This window comes from Phalacrocorax carbo, chromosome 5, assembly GCF_963921805.1.
Source record: "Phalacrocorax carbo chromosome 5, bPhaCar2.1, whole genome shotgun sequence".
Taxonomy (NCBI): domain Eukaryota; kingdom Metazoa; phylum Chordata; class Aves; order Suliformes; family Phalacrocoracidae; genus Phalacrocorax; species Phalacrocorax carbo.
Window position 1 is genome coordinate 32774803 of NC_087517.1, and position 25528 is coordinate 32800330.

Here is a 25528-nt window from a genome sequence, read left to right on the forward strand (position 1 = left end):
TGAAATTAGACACATTTCTAAATGTTGATAGTGCTTTCTGCTTCAGTTCCATTTTTTGTTTAGTTGGTGTGTTGTGGGTTTTTTTTTCCTTTTTTTCTTTCTTTTGCCCATATGTCAAGACTACACCTACAATACCATAAGTGTTGTCAACTCCAAGATTGGCAGGTGCATGATTTTTAAGAGTACTTGAGTATTGGTTAGTTATGTTCAGGTTCTTATGGTCTGTGAAAAGAAAATAGCAAACCTGAAGGTAAACAAAGGGGTATAAGACCAGAGTAACGCAATGCTGTGAGGGATATCTGTACCAGGTGTTTAACAGCAGCATCTGATTCATGAACGTAGGTGTTCAGCAATTACATCCCGATGTCTCCAAAATATAATTTAAGGGTCTTCTACGTAGAACCTACCACAGAAATCAGTGACTTCTCTTGACTTACCTAGTTAGGAAACATTTTAAAAAAAAATGTTTCAAACTTTTTCAAAAAACTTTCAGATGCAATGCAAAGGTTTTAATTTTGAAGATACTTGCAGCTCTCAGTATTTGGTTTGTTTGCTTGATAATGCTTAAGAAACTGGCACATTTGCCCATATTCCTTTATCAAGTACGACTGTCACCATGCAAACTCGGAAGGTGGAACAGATCTTCAGCTGGCACGGATAATGAAATTCCACAGGCTTCAGCTAACATCACTGGATTTTATTAACATAGCCAGCACGAAGATCTTGGTATCTAAATAGATGTGTATTTTTCCAAGCTCTTTCTCCAGCACAGTAAGTCTCAGTCTGTCTCTTATTTTGAAGTTTAAAGTGAAAATGAGATGCAGTGGGATAGCCCACTCTTGGAATCAGGGTTATCCAGTTAGAAATCTCTATTTCACACGTAGGTGACTGGAATATTGATCAAATAAAATACTTTTTCCAGCAGCAAAAATAAGTGAAATAAGAAGTTGGCTCAGAGACAGCAGGCAGATCTAAACGATGCTACTGTGTGTGCCAAACAAGGAGCATTGAAATGCTGAGAATGGGCTTTCGTATGTGCTGCATGTAAATAACTCTGGCTGAGCTCCCTGAACTGGCTTTAAAAAGAAAATTCTGCAAGTTTGTTAGCAACAACTGCAGACAGCTTGGTCAGTCTTTGAGGCAACTGCATTTAAAGGGGGAAGTGTGCAAGTGATAGGAAGAACCAGTGTGAACAGTGCTATAGAAGTGTGACACTGGTTAGCAGATGTGCAGATAGTGTATTTTATGGTACCTGGCCAAAACATGTGCTGGGTGGAAATTTTGGCCTAAAAGAAGAAAAATATTGCTTTATATAACTAGGTGGAGGAGGAGATAGAGGGAAAGGGATGTAGGAAGAAGCACAGCAATAAAAAATGTCCAATGTTAACTTAAATAAATGAATCCACAGCTAAAAAGTGCTGCCTGTTTATACAGCAGCTTGGTGGACCTTGTGCTGTTTCCTTCAAAGAATAGGCTGTCATATAATCTTTTCATAGATTACTCTAAGATGTCGATGCTGACACTAGCAAAATTAAAATTTATGCAGCACCACAAGTCACTTCTTAGTGTAGTGAAGCAGCAAGGAGGACACATTTAATGTGAAGACAGAGGACAGATGGGCCTGTGGATTCTGGGAAGAGTAAGTTTTTTAAAAAATGAAAATTAGTTAAATACATATATGTATAAAATGTTGGAGAGAGCAAGATATCTTTATAAATAACCACATTCATTTTTGTCTAAAGCTTCAAAGTAATTATGATTTATGGGGAGTCTTGCAGAAAGACAAGTTCCTTTGTCTTTAGGTCCATATCTGAAATCCTCTTCCTTGAGGTGATCGTAATCTCCTGTCCACCAACTGTCTTGCAGAAACGAAGGGCAGATATGAACCCATCTGTTCAAGAGAGTGTCATTTTTCAAAAATATATCTGCTGAAGCAGGAAGTAGATGATAATCTTGTCGAGATAGTTGGTTTCAGAGACTCCATGTTTATGTGCACTTGGAGGACTGCCAGCAGAATATTTCTGGGATAAAAAGATACTTTTCACAAAACAGTTTTAAATGACAGAAACCAAGATGCTGAAAACCAAGAGTCTTCTAAGACAGTAAACAGCAGCATGCTTAGGGACTGAACTGGGATGATTTCCTGATATTAATAAAAGCTGCTGACTGCTCAGCTTCTTTAAAAACTATGTGGTTGCCTGATACAGGTTAGGCCTAATGATAGGTGCCTACTTTTTCTTTGTTTTTACCCAGCATTTCTGCTCTGAGAAGTTTATAGTGTAACTGAAAAGAGAGTCATGTGTTAAAGGGGGCAGAAAGTGAAAGGGAGTGTGAGGAGAGTAGCTGGAGCAAATAGGAAAATCAGATGTTTAGTTCTTAGGATGTGCGAAGAAAACTGTAATGTCACAGCAGGCTAAAGGAAAGTGTGAAGAAGAGTCGTAGGCTACCTCAGCCTCAGGGGAGAGAGAAGGAAGAAGGGGAGGCTTTGAAAACTCACAAGAGTTATCTAAAGGACGTTAACTGCAGGAAAAATAGGTTTCAGAAATAATATTGAGACGATTTTGGCATTTACTTTTACCTCAGAATGGCAGTTGCAGTGTGGCTGATGCAGAAATTTGTGCATTCCACACTGGGAAATTGACTCCAAGAAATATCATCTCTCTCACTTCCTCCTTTACCTTGGCTTTCACCTTGAATTTCTAGAAACCTTCATGCCACATTATGTTCAAAGCATGATGCCAAGATTTTGCTGTATCAGAATATTTTTAACTCTGGAGAAGGCTGGTAAGGAAATACAGATAAAAATAATATGGCAGGAAGAATCTTCCTTGAAAAGGATCAAAAACGCTGCCTTTGTGGAAGGAGCTTTTGATGTTTTGTGTCTGTATGCAACCTGCATTTACATAACTGTGTAATGAGGCTGTTGTGCCTTTCAGGTGTGGGATCCACAACATGTTCCCTTTACACTTAGCCGCGCTGAATGCTCACTCAGACTGCTGCAGGAAATTGTTGTCATCGGGTAAGTAAATCCTGCAGTGTCTGTGGAGCTCTGAGTAGTGTGTGTCTCTGCTGCTTACAGCCTCTTTATACGCATTGTTGTGAATTGTTCAAATGAAAGACTTCCTGTGCTGCTGTGTTCAGCTGTGTGGTGTGGTGTATGGGAGCGTGCGAGGCTTTCCTAAAGGCGTGCTGGTACTTCCTGTGTTGTTCATGCCTGAAGCCCTTTTCTCCTGGCAGGTTCAGAGAGTTTATATCCATTCGCTGGGAATGGCGAGGAAATTTAGGATCCTTTTCCAAACTGTAGGAACGTGAGACACTGTTTTGGGTTGGGTGCCCACCTCCCGCAAGGAATAATTCAGGAGGTTATCTCCTTGGGGCCTGCACTGGTGCAGGTACTTACATCTCGCTGACAATGATATATTTTAGATAAGCTAAAGTGTGTTTCTGAATCCGGCCAAAGGAAAGGATTTAGGCTGGCCAAAGCTCTGTGGGCATGAGAGGGAAAATGAGTGAAAGTGTAGTGTAGAGAGAGTGATCTCAGGATCCTCACCAGAGCCCAAAGCAGAAGGAGCAGGAGTTTGCTGACGCAACTGTTTCAAATGAGGCAGTAATCAGGTGCCAAATCCCAAATTCTTTTTTTCCAGGCAGAGTTCCCATGAGTTAAAAAAACACAAGGCAGATCATACACTTTTTCTAGAAAATTGCTTCGTTACTTAACACATAAAATCTCCTACTTTTTTTCCCCCTAAACTTGAGTCTGGTAGGATATAAAAAAGTGTGAAAAATGGCAAATTACATACTCCATTACATCAAACCTTGGTGTGCTCTGGCCTTGACCACTAGATCAGGAAGGAAGAGAAAAAGCTCTGGGCGGCAAGAGTTAATTCTGCCAGGTTTATATCTTTGGCCTTGTGCACCTCAATGAATATCCCTGTATGCTCCTGGAAGCCTCTTTCCAACCTGAAAACACACACAATAAAAATGACCCCATTTCATATTCAGGCTGACTCTGTTTTTTCCTTATTCCTTCATGTTTTCTGTCTTTGTGTTGCAGTCCTCTTGATAAGTATCTGCCTCATAAATGCCTGTCACATGGTTTTAAATAAAGATGTGGCACAGAGCTGGATGCAGAAATAGATGCTCGTCGACTTTGCAGCCCTTTATATAGAGCTGCCAAACTGGAGCAGCCGCTCGCTGTTCCCGTGACAACCTCTTTCTGACTGTAGTTGCTTGCGTTCTGTTTTTTCCCAACTAACTGATTTTTCTGTCTCTGCAATGTTTCTTGTGGTTTAACTAGGACAAAAGTATAGCATAGTGTCCTTGTTTAGTAATGAGCACGTGCTGTCTGCAGGCTTTGAAATAGACACCCCCGATAGTTTTGGAAGAACGTGCCTCCACGCTGCTGCTGCAGGAGGGTGAGTAGATGTGACTGTAGCTGTTTTAAGTTACTTTGTGGCTTTGTTGCAGATCTGGCGGCATCCAACTTGACTGTGACATCCACAGAGGAATTTATTGCCCTGCAAGGGAGGCAAAACAGTCTGATGTCAAATTTTGGTCACTTGAGGCTGTCTTTTGCCACTGCCCTCACGTAGGGGTTGCTTGCGAAGTAAATGAGATGGTCTGATTCCCTCTACTGCAGAGAGCTGGGCTGCGATTTGAAGCATGGGTTTGAGGCATAGGGTAAAACTCTTCCTTCTCATGCCCTTGTGAAGACTGCTTCAGTTTTGGGTGGGGGTACTGCATACTCACCTCGGTCTGTCTGTTGGCCACCATGGTCACTGAAGGCCATCAGTCAGCAGGAAATCATCAGTTGCTAGGGCAAACCGAGTGAGGAGAAGGAGCTGTGGCTCCTTGGGATGCTGTTGGCAGGGGAGTTATTCCTGGCCTCCACCTTTGGACTGTGTCCTCGTCCGAAAATGCAACTACGCAACAGTGTCCATCAGATTGCAACCCTGGAGTCCAAATGCAGCTCATCTCCCTCTTTCCCATTTTTCAGGTGGAAGTTTAAAAGTTTCTAAAAGAAAAACTAACAAACCAAAAGGACAACAAGAAACCAACCCCCAAACAAACAAAAAATCCCCCCTCCAAATTAGGAAGTCAAAAGACACTTCTTGTCTCAGGGTGATGCATTCCTGATAAGTGCTGGGAGGCCAGAAATGGAAACAAATGAAAACTGAAATACGTCATTTAAAGTTGTAAATGTAGCATCCAGTTGGTTTAAATATTTCCAAATAATTGTCAGTGGAGTCTGTGAAGTTAACCTAGTAAAAGGACAAAACATTTGGCAAGCATTGAGTTTTGACTCTTCTGTTGAGGACTTTATGGCTCCGAAAACAGCTGAAATGGAGCCCTGGCTAGAGCCCAGCTTGGATTCTCTGTGGTTATAGCAAGGAGAAATGGTCATCCACAGTGAATACTGGAAGTTGTTTTTTCTTCTCAGTGGACCAAAATGTGTATCACAGTTTTCATTATTACAAAAAAAAGAAAAAAAAAACAACACCCAAATAGTGGTTTTATTATATTATTCTTCCTGATACTTGTCTCATATTAATAGAGGATGTAAGACTGTTGCTTGCATGGAGATTATTGTAGTATAGTTCAAATGCTACCCCTTTGATAAGGCTGCACCCCAAAAGAATAATAAAAACAACCTGGAAGACCTAAAGAGGAGAGGCTTCATAAGAAGCAAAAGCGGTTCATGAAAATAAACCGTATTTTCCCAGTGTTTTACTTCAATTGTCATCACTAAGAAGTGTGTTTATTTTTAGTGTGTTGCGGTGTGTGTTATGTAGCTATTTTATGCAATAGCGATTTAGAGTAGGGATGCACATACACCAACATACTGCATCCATTCTTTTTTTTTTTTTTTTTTTTGGAGCTGGAGCTATACAAAAGGCATTAGTTTATTTCCTGACACATGCCTGTTACTCCCATTACATTAATGGGAATTGCATGGGTACTAGGAAAAGAACATACTTCAAAGGCCTGCTCATCTGACTGTGAACACGAATGATTTATTGCCCCTGTGAATGACAAGGTGTCTTGGAAAGTGCTGTGCTTCTTTACGTCATTTTCTGGCTAGGAGTCATACATTTATTCTCTTGAATTACAAAAGATGTGAAAATTCAGCTGTTTCATTTTTTATTAAAAATCACGTGGTTTTAAACAAGATGGAGAAGCAGCTACGATGTGGTGAAATCTTTCAACATATACAAAGCTACAAAGCCCAACTCATCCACTTATATAAATGCAATATTGATATGATGGTCACTTTAAATAGCTATGCCCATTATTCAACAAAGCACTTAAGAGTTGTGCTTAAACCTATCAATAGTCAACAAATCATATGAGAATAAACCCAAAAGTAACTCCTGTGATTAAATCTCAATAAGTAAACAGGATTTGAGCAAAGTGCTTACTGCTGAATGCTTTGCTGAACGGGGGTGGATTTCATTAAATGTCACCTCTTCATTATTAGATTGGTGTTTTATAAGCTAGCAATAACTTTAAAAGAAAGTTCTCTTATACCAATTCAGTGTGAGAAGCATTAGAGGCCAGCTCCCACTGAAAATCTCCAAACACACTGAATTCAGATCACATTTACTGTGCTGTCTTTGGAAAATTATTTATTTTTCTTCTGCAGAAGTTTTGTGTGTTCTAGAAAAAAATGAAATAGTTTATTAAAGCTTCATTTTCTGTTTGATTGAATTTCATATTGTAGTTGGCTGTACCGTGTTTTTGCACAGCAAATTATGCAAAAATTGTTAGAGGAACTTTTTCCTTTTCTGGAGCAGGGGGCAACACAGATGTAAACTTCTGGTTTTTTCATGTTTTGTTTTCTTTGCTTCTCTTTCCAGTAATGTTGAATGTATAAAACTCTTGCAAAGCAGTGGAGCAGATTTTAATAAGAAGGACAAATGTGGGAGGTAGGTAAATTATAAAGCTCATTTAAAAAAGAAAAAGAAAAGAATCTAGCAGGCAAGGAAGAAAAACCACCTCTGTCTGGAAATCATATGTTCTATGAAAAATGACAGTAAAATAAAGTAGGAGTTTGGCCTTCCCTGCAGAACTCTTGCTGCTGCAGTTACATGCCAGACAGACAGGTGCAGACTTCATTAAAGACATGAAAGTCATCCCATCCTCTTTAGTTTTCTGTTTTAAAAATATTACAGGTTTATTTTTTTTCCTTTTTGCTTCTCTTATTGCATAAATTCTTGCGCTTGTGTGCCCAAGACAGCACCTGGGTTATGATGGGAGGATTGCTGCTATTTGACACGCTTCCTAGAGATATTTTTTTCCCCATATGAAGTGTTGCTATGCCAGCTAAATAAGATGCTGTGAGGGACACCACGTGTTTGCTCTGCCTCCCAACTGGAAGAAAGTAGCATGTATGCAGAGCAACAGCAGAGGCTGTCATTGGGAATAGGTTGTTTGCAAGACACAGATTGAGGATCTGTATTCTATTAGGCTTCGTAGGAGTACCAAAACTTCCTATTAACACAATATTTTGTTACATTTACATAGCTTTGCATTTCATCACAGGAACATAAGGCGCTGGTATTGACTGCTGGAAATCTGTAGGAATGCAGCAATTAAGATTTGCCGTTACCCTCGGTGATGCATATTAGAATATGAGGTAACAAATTGTCACTTATGTTCCAGGACACCTTTGCATTATGCAGCTGCAAATTGTCATTTCCACTGCATTGAGACACTGGTGACAACAGGAGCCAATATTAATGAAACAGATGACTGGGGACGCACCCCTTTGCACTATGCTGCTGCTTCTGACATGGACCGAAAGTAAGAAAACCTCTTTGTATTCCTTGTTTAAACTGTTTTGCTAAATCAGTGTCATTCTATTCTGTTCATAATGCTGTCATTTGAGCCAAAAAATGATCCTGCTAGTGAAGGGATTTCTCCCGGACATATGCATAACTCCACACTGAGTTGCTCTGACTGTAAGCAAAATCCCCAGATGATGTGGCATTTCAGCTCTACCGTTTACCTTTGATGTAACGCACAGTTTTGCAGTCACTCTGTCCTACTGAACTATTTTCACAACATTTTGTCTTATGTTTTCCTCTGTGTGGTTTCCTCACAAGAGTGAGATCAGAGAATTTTCTACCTCTGCTTTACAAGTCCATCAGAAGGGATGGAGCAAGAGACAGCAGAAAAGGTTTTCCCAGATGGGCTGCTGTGACAGACAAACACCTGGCCATTCTGACAGACTTCCTGGAAAAGATGGGGTAGATCTACCCATTAGTCTGTCTCCACTGTCAGAGGTGATAAAAATGCTCACCCTGTCCAATGAGGTTGGTCTCTAGAGTCTTTAAAAAGAGAGGCAGGCCTGGGAAATATCCTTTGGCAGAATACAGTGCTGTTCTTGTGAGAAAGGGGGAACACAGCTGCAAAACTTAGAAATCCTGTGGTAGTGACTGCAATTTCTCATTCCTACATAGCTGCATATTTTGTCAATCTCTTGCTTAAAACATACTGTATAAAACAGACTCAATTATCCTGTTAGTCCTCTCTTAAAACTATTAACAACCTATATTTATTTTAGGTCATCCCATGCTTCTCTGTCTCATTCCTATAGACACCAAGGAACTATTTTCTTGGTTTCTTACATAGTGAGGCCTGGTAAAAATAATTCTGGCTCATTTCCAGCAGAATGCCATGTCAGAGCCACTGCAGGAAAACATTGGCTTAACTTTGGCATCCAGACCTCTACTATATACCAGAGCATTGGTAGCTTTTTCATCGTTTGATATGATAATACTGATATAAAAAAGTTTTCCCTGTCACCCTCAAACCTGAACATGGCTGGGAAGAAGGCAGCAGGATCTTGAAATGTCTGTGTTTGGCATTACAATCAGAGTAGGCTCGTAGGAAGGCTTTAACCATTGGCTGTTTCTAATTCTGTCTTGCCAGGGCAAGTTGTTACTCAGGGTGTTGAGACTTTTCATTCTGTGTGTGTTTTCCAGCTTTTGGCTCTTTGTAGGTGAAGTTCCTGCATTTAAACAAGCTCTTGCCTAACTTAGGGATGTATCTACTTCCATCATTAATTAAAAAAAAAAAAAAAAAAAAGGCAGTTTACTTCAGTCACATCCTGAACATTGGCAGGGATATGTGGCCTTTATTTGCCCTCATAGTTGAAACCTAAATTGATTCTGATGTGGTGATGCTGTCTGCTCGTTAAATTTTCCAGCTTGAGATGTTCTGGAAGAAACCTTGTTACATAGATGAAAAGCTATTTGCAGTCCATGATTTTATAGGTCAGCATATTTTTTTTCCTGCTTAATGACAAAAATCTCCCAAGGTCAGGCAATCTCAGTCCAAAGAATAGTCATAATTATTTAACTTCGGATGTGGGCAGTTAATGAGCAGGGAGAAGTCTTGGTGCAGCAAGGTTGCCCGACTGTTTCAGCTATTCTGGTAATTGTTATTGCTTGTGGTCTTCATAAAGTACCCTTTCCAGCAATGGAAATCACAACAGCATCTTCATTAAATAGACAATTGCAGTTTCTGAGTATGTACGGTTTCTCCAGATCATCGCTTATTTTGTTCAGGGAATCTTGTTTTGGGATCTCACTCATTTGTAGTTTGCTGAAGCACTACCTGCATCTGTTTTCAGTTTAGTACATGAGTATTGTCTATGAGCTTAAAATGTTAATATTCAGGGGACTTATTTTATTAATAATGAAGTTTTCTCTGAGTCAGCAGACATCAGACAGTTCCTGGGTTTCTAGAGCAATCCATTATTGCTAGCACCCACAGGAAGAATGTCAAATCTTGATACTACAAATGGGAAATTGCATATTAAAGAAAGAATGTACTGTTCTGCACTGTGCAGAATCCAGTCTGGAATTTACGTGTTATGTTAGAATTGTAATTAGCAAACTGTCCTCTACAAACCTTTCAAGCTACTAATCCATGATGATAACAGTTTATAAATGTATTCTGTGTTAGCCTTGGTGGCCAAGAAAGATCACGATCACAAGCTCATGATTGTAAGATCACAAATCATAGTCGTCTTTCTGCTATCCATCCAGCTGGGAAGCAGAGATGCCAAAAATGATCCGAATGTGCAGGAATATGAAGGCATGTTGAGCTCTTTGAAGAATCTAAAGAATCTGACCAAGAGATCCACACAGTGTTGCCAAAATGTTTCACAGAAATTGTGGAGAGTCAGCAACACAGCTAATGCAGATTCAAGATAGACTGATTTAGTATCGGTGATTAAAGACTCTCTAAATCCTAAATGCAGAAGAACTGGCAGGTTACTGTAGGAAGAATCAAGCTGTGGTAATCCTGAGTTCCTCTCTGCAAAAGAAACAAAATGCACAACATTGCTGTGGGAGAAACGGAAAGATTCTAGAAAGCAATGATCAAACCATTTCTGATAGAAATCAGAATTTTCTGGGGGTGTGAGTTTGGTTTTTTTTTTTTTGCTTGACATTGACTTGCAGGACAATAAACCACCATGTTGTAGTTGTCTCTATAGCTTGCAAAACTTATTAGCTGCAGACCCATGCAGTAACCTCACTTAACTTGTATAGTTCTTATTGTTGGCTGGAGGAGATCAACTTCTTGAAGAGGAGATTGGGGATGGGTGGCAGACTGTGTCAAAATCACTGGTATGATATTCTGAAAATAAGTTACATTTTTCTGTCCTCTGTGCTAAGAAGAAAGAATATTTTAGGTAACTCCCATGAAAATGCTGAAGAACTTGAAAGAGCCAGTGAGATGAAGGAAAAAGAAGCTGCATTGTAAGTTTGGTGTCAATAAAGCAGTTAGACTCCATGTCTGGAGAATGCCACTCCTTTGGGCTGCAGTTTACACTCTGCTTTCACTCATTCATTGCTCTGCTAAACACAATGCTTGGCTTTAATGAGGGTTCACCTAAAGAAAAAAAGCTCTACATTCTTCTCTGTGCACATATTCCCTAATATTTCTCTTTCTGTGCTTGTTGCTGTTTCTTAATTGAAAATGTACTGCTTCAGTAATTAATAATTCTTTAGCATCATGAACTGACTTATTTTAATGCTTTGCACTGAGTACATATGTTGCAACAAGAACTAGCTAATGGCTTCCTCAATGTATTTGCTTGATTGACATTTTCATCTGGCTGCTTAATGATTTATTTTTTTTAAAAACCTCCTTTTTCGTATGACAGCCTTACATTCACTACAAATTACAAGCTATGTGAGGAAGTACAGATAACAAAATTATGATTTCCTGATGGTGTAAGAAAAAGTGACAGGAGCTATAAAGAGCAGAAGGGATCCTTTGAAAAAACATGATGAAAAAAAAAAGCCAACAAAGAAGAAAGTATATTTATGTATGTACATGACAGGAAATTAACTCAGTTAAGTTTCTTTTTCAGCTTGCCACAGTGTATGTTTGGAGGGCAATGGTTTGATCTATGAGTTTTTACGTACAGTAGTAGCAAATCTAGTCTGTTTACATCATGGTACAGAGTTGTGTAGTTTTCTTTCAGGCTTCGTAATAGAAAATAATTTTGTAATCTAAAGTAGCCACAAAGGTTGGGTTGAAGATTGATTGTTTTGAAGATCTTCGAAGATGAATGGGGATTCTTTTAAAAAATGGTGATTGTGGAGAGCTATTGGTAGAGAGAGGGAAACTTGTAAGTGACTTGAGGTGCTGCTAGAAATACAGAATTAACTGCCAGTTTTCAATGCCAGTCCTAGTTGCAGTGAGGGATGAGTCTTGTAAATATTGTCAGCTGTCATTTAAACAAGTGAATTCTCCGCAGGTGTCTAGAGTTTCTTCTACAAAATGATGCCAATCCATCCATCCAAGACAAAGAGGGGTACAACACTGTGCATTATGCTGCTGCATATGGGCACCGGCAGTGTTTGGAACTGGTGAGTGCTCAGACAGTTCAGAAGTCTCTTATCTGCTGATATATATATATGTGTGTGTGTATATACTAGTACTGTGAACTCCCCTAATGGTTATGATTTGAGTTCTGCGGATATTCACAAATCTGTGAAAACCTCCACCATATTGTGCAGTACACTCAAATATATGCAACCAGATATATCTTAAAAACATGCTCATCTTGATAATCCTGTCTTTGTTCAACAAGCTGGTGCTTAAATGTTGTCTTTGAGTGGAGTTTATGTGTACTCAAATTATTTTTAACTGTGATCAAAATATTCCCAGTGTAAGTGCCAGTAGTAAGGGATAGTTCCCAGTGCATGAGGGTGTATGTGCCTTCTGCAGCTGGCACATTATCTGACTTGCAAACTGAGAGAGTAAATAGCTTTGTTCAGCTGCATACCTGCAGTGGTTTTTTGCGTCTGGTGAAACAGCAGCAGCATTGATAAAGTTGGCATAATGAAGGTTAACTTGCAGTGTAATTGGGGTTTTTTGTTGTTGTTTTTTAATATCCTGGTCCTGAATGATTAGAAATTGCATCTTATAAGAAGCGAAAATTTTTTTGCCAAAAATTCGATTTGGGAGATGTGGATTCATAGAAGTTTGTGACTTGTAAAAATAGGTGCCATAAACATGGGCATTAACTGAACTGCTTGATATACAGGCTGATCCAAAATTACTGTGTTACATAGAAATAGACTTTAATTGCTTTAAAAAAAGAGCTCTAATTAGAAAATTGTATAGATATTCATGCTTTAGTAAGAAGACTGTGTGCTGTTTAGTGTTTTATGTTGTTTGGCTCGTTCTTTGTTTGTTGAAGAGTTAAAGTACTTAATTATTGAAAAGGTGCTCTGCACAACACATGCTGCTTTCACACACGTTTACCAGCGCTCTCAGTTACTGCCACCACAGGAGAAATACTGCAGCTGGCCTACATCAGGGTCACAACAGCTAGGAAACTTTGACCTGTTATTATGCCAGGGCAGCCATGGGTCAGAATCTCAGGTCGGATGATAAGCCTTTTTAGCTCCCACCTGAAAGCATGTATGTTTAGGACATTTAAAATATCGCTGCTCCTTTGTTGCTTGCGACAGTGAGTTTGATCTTTCCTTGTTTAGAGCCTTCTCCTAGAGCTGATCTCTCATGACCCTGCTTGTGGGGATGGAGGGGTCCTCTGCTGAGCCTGCCGCCTGTTTGGAACAAAAGCAAATGTTCTTGGTATTTGTAGGGTGTATATACAGAGTAGCCTTCTCTGTGCTGCGTACAAGCCTATGCTTGTATGGCCACAGCAATATGTACTGCAACCTTACCCAGATTCTTGCATGACTTGCATGAGCAGAGATCTCTATAACAGCACCTTCACTGGCGAATTCTCTTTCAGCCTCCTTATCACAGTTGCTGTGTGCTGCAAGGCGTGGAGCAGGCATGGAGCAAGGTCTCTTTTGCTTGTTGCTGTGCACGTTTTCTAGCAATGTATCGGTTGCAGACAATGACCTACTATTGAGCCCTAGTGTTGCTTAGGCTTGCCAGACAAAAGGAAGGGCTGGAAATGCAGTGTATCAGAGGTGCTGGATTTGCTTTTAATATTGGAGGGTGAAATGCAAACTGCGGGCTAGAGGCAGCTGTGCAGCAAGTGTTCTATACTTGGACAGAGAATGCCAGTGTTTTTCCATGTCAGTCTTCCCATATTTGTCACTATAGCTGCCGTATAGAAACCCAAGGTCAAGTATCATTTGCAAAGTTATAGATATACAGCTGTTCTGTGTACTCCAGTGAAAGAACACTGTTCAGAATTTTAGTCTTTTGCATGCAAAGGGCCACTATTGGGTACTAGGATATCTAGCTGAAAGTTTTGAGGGACCAGGATTTTGCCATTGGTGTTCAGAGGTTGACAGGTGTCTCTTCCTTTCCGCAATACAAAAGCTAAATGTACCAGAAGGCATTTGTGCTCGAACAACAGTAGCACCAGGACTCATCATGGTTGCACCCACTGTCAGGAGAAGGTGATTCCGTTTTGTTCATGTCAGCAGTTGCCCCTTTGCTCTAGTGAGTTACTAAGTCCAGAGTTCAGTAACTTTGTATTTAATAACAGTGACTGACTGATATGGCCACCACCTTTACACTGTTGTTTTTTTTTTTTTTTTCATTGCTTGGATACAGGATGGCAAAATGGTCAGGAACGAAGTCTTAAGTAGCTGAAAGTTAATTGTGTTGTGGGCACGAATTGGAAATAATCCTTGTGCCTAGGTTTATTCACTTATTCCAACATCAGACTCATCAGACTCCCAGGTGTTAAGACGATTGTTGATTCCTGTGCTTCATCTGATAAAGTAGTGTCATCTATAAACATCACTATCCTGTAATGCAATCAAATTGTTTTTGATGGAGTTATGGATATTTATGGCTATTTGTAGTCTGTGTGTAAAAGCTACAATAAGAATTCATCTGGCGCAGATGGAAAGGAGCCTCACTGTCCTGTGAGGCTGACTGGTGGCTTGTCACAGTTTGTTGTGCTCTCTGTGGTGGCCCTATGACAAGGACGTAGTCATGAAACATGATCTTTATTTCTGGTAGCTATTAGCCACAGTACATTGACTGCTCTAGTTATTCACAGTTGAATGAAGCAACCACTAAGGTTTAATTGCTTCTAGGCATGACTTTTATCTAGAGGCCCCTTCTTTTCCACAGAGGAGAGAACAGTAAGTCATCAAACGCCATCTTAGTCCTCAAGCCTCTGTTTATCGGTTTTGAAAACTAAACCAATGGAGATCTAGAAAACTGGCAACACTAGCTGCCTCATTTCTCTCTCCTGAGCCGCACCAGGCTCTCCCCAGTAATGGTGGAGGCAGCTGATGATTTCAGTTAATGCTGCAGGTTGACTTGGTGGGTTAGTGTGTAGAGTAGGTGCGCGAGGACAGCTCAATAAGTCTGAGGGGTACTTGGCTTGTTTTGTTGCTGTATCTTGGAAATATATTTTTCTTGTTTTTCTTGTCTTCAGTGCTAACAAAAAGAAAAGTAAGATACACAATATTTTTAGTTGGTCTTACTCAAGGAACAGTGGGAGCCCAGAAGCCGTAATTCCGATGTAAATATATCTGTAGATAGGCAGGGAGATTTTCTATTTTGGTTTCACACGTGCAATAACAGCGATAAATGGATGTCTTTCTTAGAAGTGCTAACTTCAAACCACTAATTTGAATCACAGGAACTCGACATATAGAATACTCCTAAAATATTTCCAGCCCTTCCATCCTGAAGAAGAGATTTTCAGGCAGGATTATTGAAAAAACAGCATTATTTTTCAGTACCAAATTAACTCTTACTTTACTGTCTTATCCCTTGGGTAAATATTTTTGGTTTATTACTGGTAGCTCATAGATGAAGATAGCTAGAATTATCTTCCATAGAACAAGACAGTTTTTCATGGGCATAAAACTGTTAGAGGAAGAAGTACATATCAAATATGAAGCTTTAATTCTGATCAAAGCTAAGGCAAAGTGGGTGCAACAATGAGCTTGAGTTTATGAGTAATGGTTACTAGTATTTTTCTGTATGCACAATACCAAACTTTGGCAAAATGTTAGGGAATTATTCAATATACCAGAGTATGCCAAGTTTATAAAAGACCTTGTAAGATCAATTTTTTCTTCTCCTCTCCCCACTGGTTTTCATAAAAAGTATCTAAACCAGCTTATTTTCAAATAAAGGATCCCTTAAAAAAGAAGACTGGAGAAGGACATGCAGTATCCACTGGAGTTCCCTTTGCTGCGGGATCTGATCTGTGCTTTAAGCACTATAGCTTCTCAGTATTACAAAATATTTACATGTTTGAGTACAGTTTAGAAAAGGCTGGCTTATATGTGAGAATATATTTTCTTTTTTTTTAACTTTTGTGTTTACTGTGAGCCCAATACCTTGGCCGGAATTTAGCTAAATCTCTTTGTGGGGAGCGGAGACCTATTAGGAGAAATAGGATTAAGAGTGAAAAGGTCATATCCTTTGACCCGAACAAATAAAATCTGTGATTGTGTGCTCAACCACAGAGCTCAATGACAGAAGCTTTTTTCGTGGAGGACCTTTAGGTTGTCTGGCATATTAGTGGGGTAGTTGCCCTGCAGTGAATGACGTGATGTTGCTAAAAAGAGAAGAGTGGAAGCAGATTCTTGAATTCTTTCTCCATCTGTAAGGAGCCATTCATAAAGGCTGAATTGTGGGCATGTGTGCTTGCAAGCAACTGAAACTCCCATCTGCTTTCCTACTTCTAAAAATAACTTCACGTTTGTTTAGATCAGGACTGACATCTTTGGCGTTTGGTAGTCAGGGGTATCAGTCACGATCGCTAGCTGGTATTTTAGAGCTGATCATAGCACGAAACTACTTTGGAAAAAAAAAGTGTTTTCTTTTTTTAATTGGAATGATCTCTTATCACAAAATCCTTATTGGTGTGAAAAGAATGAAATTTAAATTGTAATTTCACATTAAAATTCTATTTGGAGAGCCAGTCAAGCACTTTGTGCTGGTAAAAATAGGTTTCTGTGCAGTGTTAGGGCAAACAGAATTTAATGCCTGTCTCCTGTAGTGAAATCTCTTCTCTTGACTGTAAGAATTGATGGTTATTTTTTCTTTTAATCTGCTCTTCTCGTTATTCTATCAGCAAATGAATATCACTTTTTGGCTAGTAGAATTGAATCAGCACAGGGGTGGGATGAGAGCATGGTTTAACCGAAAACTGTGTCCAAAAGAAAAGGCAAATCTCGGTCTGCCTGCCTCAAGGAAGGTGATCTGCATAGCTCTGTGTCAGAGAGAAGGGGCAGAGGGAAATTTTCCGCTAGCAGAAGGCCATCTTGGCTGTGCCATGAAAGGAGAGGCTGAGTTTGAAGAGAAAGAAATCACCCTTTATTAGACCTGGTGTTACCACTGGAAAACAGTTGAACCGTGCCTTCAAACACTTAGTTCCTTAACCCATGGAGAAATTGAAATCACAGACCCTATAAAGCTTTGATATGGCTGTTACTAATTATGTATGTCTCTTATCAACAAGAATTTGCTCATTCATCCATCCGAGAGCAGGACAGTGGTAATTAGTGACAAATGAATCACAAGTATGGTTGGGATAGGTGTTAAACAGCCTTTTGCCACATGGAGATCTGGCTCGGATGCTTGTCTAGCTGCAGCCCCTGGGCCACCTTCTGGCCTGAACCTCTTCATTCAGGGCATACGTTCTGGGTTTTCTCTTCCATGAATGCCTGTCCATCTCCATGACCCACACCCTCTGTCTTAAAGGGAGCATTTTGTTGGAAACCAGTGGTGATAGTGTTTTGTGAGGTGAATGACTTTGTACCTATGTCTGTGAGAGCTTTTCCCATGTGGAAGCTCCTTTATTAGTGGAGGAAGCTCAAAGTCATTAAGTCAAGTGTCTCTAAAAAGGAAAAGAACGTAGGAACTTAATGCTTGAAAATAACTTTAATAAACCTAATTTGTCCGTCAGTCCTAGAATCACCCAAATAATTGTAGATAGATTCAATTATCAAGTTGTGGTGTCAGCATTAGTGCAATATGTACCCACTGGTTAAATGATCAATAGGAGCCTATATATGCTAGATATGCTGGAATATTTTGGCTTAGATTTTATGCTTTTGAAACTAGATAATTTTGATCCTAAAAACTTTTTCTCGAAAGCTAATGCTGCTTGTGAACTCCATGAGTGCAGGGATTTACCATTTTCTTTGGCACCCTGCTGGCACTTTGGCTTGTAGGATAGGAGTGTTGCCTGGCATCTCTGAGATTTATTTTCTGTCTCTGACAGATTTTGTCGTCTTTTAGTTTATATTTTTATTTTCCTGGGGTGGAGAAGCAAGGCACTTATATCTGCTGTCTTCTGACAGAGAATAACAAGGCCATTGCAGAACTGCAGGAGGCATTTTTCCTTCAGTTCGGAAAGAGGTCATGGACTTCTGCCGTTGCATTAAATACCTGTCTGTGAGTGTGTATCTGTGTGTGTGGAGTTTAAATGTAAATGTGTGAAGAATCTCTGACTCCCTCAAATCTACTGAATCCAATGAAAAGGGCATTTGAATATGGTATATGGCGTTGCATTAGACAGTATAGCGGAGAAAGAGCTGTGGGTGCTGGGATGTTGGGGGTGTAATCAGGCTTATTTATAAAAAGCAAGACGTTTCCCTGCATGAGCAGACTTTCAAAAAGAAACTGTCACTGATTTATTAGTATTTGTAGGCTTACAAAGCAATCTAACTTCATTAGTCTCATATACCATGTATGTTTTGTATCTGTATTTTGTCAATTGAGTAGATTGATCTTAAACATTCTCAATGAACATTATTTTTCTCTTTCCCCATCTCCCTTATGACTAATGCAACTGGTATCTATCCACAGTGGCTGTCTGACAGCAGGCACTAGTCCCAAGGTTTCAGGAGTATTTCATCCATAGGTGGACAGTGTAGAGCTGGGTGCACACAGGATCAGGTCATGCTTTCTGATACTGTTCATGCAGTGCTTGCAATGCAGTTTATTCTACGGGAAAAGCAAAACAAAGCAAAAAATGAATAAACACTTGCAGATTTCCATTACAATTGAATATTTATGTCTTTAATTATTCTAATTGACATTTTTAATTAGATTGGAAGCAAAACTCCATTGGATATAGTGAGTAAATGAAAAATTATTGCATGCCGTGTACTTTGATTTTTATTTAAACCTATAGTATTTTGCAAATCCTTGTATTCAGTCTGATAAAGCCTGAAGAAGAAGAACCACAACTCTTAACTAGCATGCCATGTACTTCAAGCCACTGCATGTGTGCTGCTTTCATTTCCATTGGATTTCCTTCTTGCTGTTGCTTACAGGCTCAAGCTTTGCTAGAAAGTCTGCTGCTTTTCCTCAGTCAGTCTCAGGAGCTGTGAGTCAAGTGCACGTACCCGACTGGCATGACACTTTTCTGGATGTTAAAGTAACTTTGCATTTGGTAATGTGAAATGGAACCAACACTTGTCTGTTTTCTGGAAGTTTGTGGCCAATTTCAAAGTGGTTTAGAGAAGAAATGTAAATTACACGTCTTCAAGTGAGTCTGAGTTTAAAAAGCACTGTGTGCATTTCACATTAGAGGCACAAATGAGAGGAGAGTAGCAAAAATACCATTGAAATGCACATTTTAAAAATTGACTGTCACTGTGCTTCACCAGCACTCAAATTTTCTAGCTAAAGAGGACTTTTTTTAAGGATAATAATTTCTCTAAATAAAAGTTTTCCGATACCTTTTACACAAGTGTATGAAATTTTGCAAAACTTTCACTGCATAAGAGGGTCCTTAAACTAGTATGAGGCTTTATGGTACCTCTGAGGTAGTATTTCTGTCCAGAAAGAAACATGGTATGAGTGGTTCAAGTGTGAAAGTTCCAGGTTCGAATCTCTTTCCTGACTGACAAAGAAATTGGACTTGAACATCCGGGGAGGTGACCAACATATTATGCTGGCTGGTGCTGGGTAGGATCTCTCGCTCTCGTTTGGAGCTGTCCTGCTTCATATAATACTCAATGGGTGAGAATCTCCTGTATAACCCACTGAATATGGCACTCATGTGGCTTAATATGAAACAATTTTGTATGAAGTGAAAGAGCTCCAACAGAAGATTAGTGTCCCACATGAGAACAGCCAGTGGAAGTCTGCTTGAATTTTGGATTTAGATATGTTTAAAGACTTGAACATTGTTCTCTTATATGCCAGGTAAGTGTCCTGTTTGCATGGTGGTGATTGTTCTGGCAGGGTGTTGGATATTTAAAGTTTGTACTGGAAGAGTTGCATGGAACTAGTAATAAATTCCTTCAGACTCGGTCTGCCTTAGCTCTTGTGAAACTTCTTTTTCCTTATGTTCTTTTAACTTCACCCATAATCTATGCACATGAGTGAAATTGATGTAAACACTGATTAATCTCATTTTTAAAGCCTGATTTTAAGAAACATCAGACACTTGGTTAAGGATGTGTATTGGTTTTAACCTGATCAGATTAAAATAGTTTGGTCATTTGTATTTACAAACATGGAGAGAGCTTATAGGACTGCTTGTCTGCCCTGATGATATGTTTGTACTGCTTCACATTTGAATTATTCAACCAAGAATCACTCTGAGATTTAAAAATGTGCTTCCCTGGTATAAAGCAGTACAGAGGTTAATTCTATTACTCTTTCCTATCTCATCTGAAACAACTAATGAGAGTCTTTAATCTTGAGCTTGCTGTTTCCTGGAAAAGCCTTTATTTAAAAGAAGCTGCTGCTGGTATGTATTCCCCCCAGTAGAGACAATTATGTATTGCAATTTATCAGGAAAGATGAGATTTAAAGTGACATCCTAGCTGATATATTTTTATTCTGTTCTGAAAGTGACACTAAAAATTGTTACTAATTGCCACTTCTGAATGACCTTGTAAGTGGTAAGCTACATTGCTATGTAATTATTGCAGAAGAATAATGTTCAACTATTTATTTTATCTTAATTGCCTTTTGATCAGCTCTTTGTGTGTGTAAAAATTTCTGAACGCTGTTTGCTTAATAACTTTGCAGAGTAAAGGCCATTTATAGATTATACACATGTAACCTAATGGTTTGCCATTTTATGACTAGTATTAATAGCACCAAACTGATGAAGTTCATTAACAGTGCTGGAAGTATGTGTGTTGGAATGTAGAAGTTGCCTTACTCACTAAAACAGTAAAACTCTCAAAGAAAAGTCACTTTCACTTCAGTGGTAGTTAGATCAAACCTTTGACATAACTACCAGCAGTGCAGTGAAAGGGCTGCGCCTACAGGTGTGGGCGCATGATGGCTCGTACAGAGTCATGTGTGCTGTTCTCTTTTAGGATTTGAGATAGCACCCATCATTACAGTGTCTGTGGTTTGAGGTTGCTTCTGACATCTTCATTTTACAAGTGTACATTAAACCTTTTATGTGTGATGAAACTATTATCTCCTTTTCTGCCTCACGGTAATTTTAAATTACTGAGATGCTTCATGAGGCTTTTTATTTTTTCTTTAACCAGAACTGAATTTTAGAACGTATGTTACAGTCTATAAGGACAATCATAAGAACTACCCTGAGTGATTAACTGGCACATTTGAGTTTTTTTTAAAAAAAAATAATAAAAAAATATTGAAGGGGGAAAATTGCCCATACCATATCCTCCATTATAATCCTGTATTATAACCACAGAATAAAATCAAGCAGTAAAGACTCTTATGTCTGTAAAACCCTTAACATACAGATAAAATAAAATTGTTGGAACTGTAAATGTTATTAATCTTCATACAGAGCTGGGGGAGAGAGGACAGTTTATAATAGCAGCCTTGTGGTGCTATTAGTTTGTAACAATAGAACTGAATAATTGACATGTTTTATCTTTCTTTGTCTGCATCTCCCTCCCAAAGCATTCAAGTTCCTGTTTCTGAGTATGAAGAAGACTTCACAAAATAATTACATACACTACTATATAGTGCTGCTATGGGAAGTGAAGGGGTCGCGCTGGGAATTTCCAAGAGGCAGAAAGAGAAGTAAGGGTATCCTTACCTTTTAAAAGGTTATAACCTGACCACAGAGAACCATGCCCACCAATTTCACTTGCACAATTCTGACATCCACTTAAAATCTGCGGACAATCAATATATAGAAATGTAATCAGCCAAAAGATGTAATTTCAATGGCACAAGAAATTAGAAATTAGATATGCTGGGACATTCTCCAGTCAGCCACCAGTAACCATGAACTGTTAGTAATTCATGTTTGTCTGTCTTCAGTGAAATGCATTGGCCAGCTTCTAGCAGGCGGGTACGTATTGCAGCACAGCAGACACGCTTAGATTGCTCTGCAGGGTCTGTGGATTTAAGCTTCCATAGCTGCAAGGGCAAATGGTTTTGTGTGATATGTTCACCTTTTTTTAAAAAGACACAGCTATGGGTGCCTTCTTACAAGTATACTCTAAGATGGTAGCGCTATGGAGCTAGAGCCCCTCACAGACACAGTTTTATGTGTTCTTATAACAAGTATATGTAATTTACTATAAATGCATTCTTAGAACCATAGAAACACTGGTGAAACTGGAGAATTCACTTGGTAACTTGGACCTGGTACTTTTTGTCTCTTTGAGCATGACATTTATGCTTCATATGATTTAATAATTATAAAGCAGTGCTTGAAAAAGCATACTAAAAACTATTAGTGCTGTGTATTTAATCTTCTTCCTGCTCTCCTTTATAATTCTTCTCTTGCACTGTCTGGTTATGTATCTGAGACCTACCAGGTTTACCATCAAATTCTTGTTATGCTTGACTTTATAATGGAGACATTTGGCCTTATGAGTAATAAGCTCATTAAGTCTAGTCTGCATCAGCCTAAGCCGCTTTAACTCTAAGCCATGGACATGCCTTTTGTGCAGGGCTCTCCAGTCCCACAATTTGTTCCTTTAGAGTCTTAATTTTGTCAATTTTCTGTGTATTTTTTTTTTCATCTACTTGAAAGGCAATTAATCTACCTTGTTCCAGGAGAGTTTTGGAGCCTTCTGACAGGTTAAGGAAAATATTTCTATGTGGAGATTTTGATCCTGGAATTTCAATAGATGATGATAAATGTAATTAAAAGTGATTAAAAGTCTGCTGTGCTGGCCTTATGGACTCAGAGTAAAGGCCAGTATTAGGTAGGCAGAGGAACAGGCTTAGTGCTTGGGTTTGTTGGGTGGGTTTTTTTAGTTTGTTTACTTACTAGAGAAAGTCAGAATGTATTCATGTATTCAGGTCTGGCTACTGCTTCATCCTGCTTATAGCTCTCTTATATAAGAGAACAATATTTGAAACTGGAGGTGGCTCCACATGGTAAGACCAAATGTGTTTCCTAACCCCGCCCCAAGCCTACTGAAAAACTGGTGTGGGACTTCATTTTTTTTTTTTTTTTCTTAGCTGCAGAGTTGCGTTAAAAATCTGTATTCCCTGTTAATACAAACACCCACTTGCTTATGAGTCCTATTTGCATCAACACACATGTCCTTCCTTCCCAGTCCTGCTGTTTTACTAAGCACAAAATATACAAATAAACAAAATCGCTGCTTAATTTTATAGCTTTTCCATAGGACTTAATTAGTGTCCTTGTAATAAGAGATTTGTGACATCTTCTGCATTATTAATACTAGCTTGTATTCCAGTTGATTTTTGGATAAATTTGTCCTTGGTGTAGGTCTATTAAAGACTAATTTGTTACAACAAAAGCTCAGGCACACATCAGAGTTTAGGATATGCCATCATCTTGTGGTGTAGGCAGGTAAATTCTGTGCCTACCATAGGCTTTCACTAGCCTCTTTGGAGAGTCTTCCATCTTGTCATACCCTAGAATTGTCCAGATTGTCACAAAAACTTCCTTTCCGCTTTTTCTCTTGCAGTCCTTTAGTTGATTCCTTACTCTGTCAAAAAAAAGTCAAAAAACCTGTGTGAAAAATTAACTTGTGACCTTAGAAACATTACAAGTCAGTTGTAGTTACCTGTCATGCTTTTCTTTCTTTGTTCCAATTTCCTATTACTAATTTTCTGTAAAATGCTAATTTCTAGTCGCAAAGGTGTTTGGAAACTAATTCTTTGAGTAGTTATTAAGTAAAAGGCCATGCACATGAGCAGTGCTACTCAATAAACTTTGAATTCTCAATATTTGTTGTCAATATTGTGTATGATTTTCTTTGCAGCCTCAATTGGGTAAGTTGTCAGGGTTCATGTGCTATTGTGGAGTGCTGCTAATCTATAGTTCCTACTTCTAGATGGACAGAAATGCCCTGTTTGTTAAGCCTTAAAATGCTTTGGAATCCCTTGAAGTGAAGAGGATCATGTAAAAGTGTGATGCACTTTACTAGATGTTTGTAAGAGTTCAAGGATGTGTTGTGTTTCATAAGACTCATTATAGGAGCAGGTTCTACTTTGATAAATTATAAAAATGACTGTGAATGACTCACAGCTCAGATATAATTATTCCCAATGCTAATTATGTGTCAGAATTATCTGAAACTCTGTATCAGACATGGCATGCATGTACATTACCTCTGTAGTCTTGAAACTGCACTTCGTCCAATGTAAACTTACTGAGGGCTGTTCTCCACAAATCAATGCTTTTGAGGGCTCCTTTCTCACCCAACTCACCCAAGCAGTCCCTATGATTTCAGGGAAACTAATTAATCAGGGCAAGGGTGTTCCTGACAAGCGTTTTAAACTAGTTTTGTAATTTTACCCTGTGGAAAAAAACTTGAAAATACCTTACAGAAAAGCTCGTGAAGTATTTATTCCTCACGGTCCTTCAATACTCACTGTGGACATCTGAGGACAAAATATATCTTTGTTTGCTGATTTATAGTCCATGAGAACTTATCCTGACTCAAGCAAAGCTGTTTTAAGACTGTCCTTTTTTTTTTTTTTTTCTTCCACCCCCACCCCCCCCCCCCCCAGCTTCTGGAAAAAACCAACAATATGTTTGAGGAATCCGATTCTGCAGCTACAAAAAGTCCTTTGCATTTAGCGGTAAGTTATGACGTGTAAAGTGTTTGATCATAATCTCCTAGAATAATTCCTTAATCTCTGTCTTTGAAGCAGGTTTAATCATAGACTTGTTTTGAAATATCTGGGAAGGGATGTAGGCCTAGGTGTAACAAAAACAGGTTCTGGGCTGGAATCATTAATTGTTACATTTTTGGCAGTTGAAGCTCTTGGTTCTTACTGACTCTAACACTGAGGTAAGAAGATGACACAAGACACTGAAGTGAAATTAAATGGAAAGTTGCAACTTTTATTTATAACTACTTTATAGATTTGGGGCTGGAGCTTGAGCCTATGGCTTTGATCATGGAATGGGATACTCTGATGTTCTCCTGGAGATGTGCAGAATGCAAAAAACTCTCTGGTACACAGCAAGGTGTGGGAAAACATGCTAAAACCCCAGCAGTGCCCTGGGAGTGTGCCACGGAATCTGTGCTATCAAAAGGGGATCCAGCACATGTGGCCTCAGAAATCACAATAGCTCCCCTTTCCTAAGAGCTCAAGACTCATGATCCCTCTTCTCAGTTTTCTTGTGCAGAATGACAGAATAGTTGAGGTTGGCATGGACATCTGGAGATCAGCTAGTGCCATCTCTGTGGTAAAAACAGAGGCAGCTAAAGCAGGTTTTCTCATGGCTGTGCCCCACCACATTTTGAATATCTACAAGCATGAAGAGTTCTCAGCCTCCAGGCAATCTATTCCAATGTCTGACCACCATCACAGTAAAAATGGGGGTTTTTTGCATTAAATGGAATTTTCTGTGTTTAAATTTGGGCCCAATGCCCCTTGTCACTGGGCACCCCTGAGAAGGGTCTGGCTCTGTCTTCTTTGCTCCCCCACCAGGTGTTTGTACGTGTTGGTAAGACCTCCTTGAGCATTTTCTTTTTGAGGCTGAACAGTACCAGCTCTCACAGCCTCTCCTCATATGTCTTTCACAAACTGGCTCTTCCCTGAATATCCAACCTCACCACAAAGCTGCCCTCCTTGAAAGGGAAGGAACTTGCTTACTTGAAAACAGGGGCAAGTTTTATATCTGTAGTGATCATATCTCTGT

The 25528-nt window shown here is 39.2% G+C and overlaps 1 protein-coding gene across 6 annotated transcripts in view; it reads left to right on the forward strand.

Annotated features, from left to right (window-relative positions):
* The window catches only part of ANKRD44 (ankyrin repeat domain 44), a 146874-nt gene that overhangs the window by 97384 nt on the left and 23962 nt on the right, over positions 1 to 25528 (forward strand). For 2 of the 6 annotated variants that reach the window (XM_064451954.1, XM_064451959.1), the window contains exons 11-17: positions 2937 to 3019; positions 4298 to 4415; positions 6858 to 6926; positions 7663 to 7803; positions 10689 to 10772; positions 11780 to 11891; positions 24388 to 24459. In XM_064451954.1, coding sequence (XP_064308024.1) covers positions 2937 to 3019; positions 4298 to 4415; positions 6858 to 6926; positions 7663 to 7803; positions 10689 to 10772; positions 11780 to 11891; positions 24388 to 24459 — 679 coding nt within the window. The remainder of the gene's footprint in view (positions 1 to 2936; positions 3020 to 4297; positions 4416 to 6857; positions 6927 to 7662; positions 7804 to 10688; positions 10773 to 11779; positions 11892 to 24387; positions 24460 to 25528) is intronic. The other 4 variants (XM_064451958.1, XM_064451960.1, XM_064451956.1 and 1 more) reach the window with 3 other exon arrangements.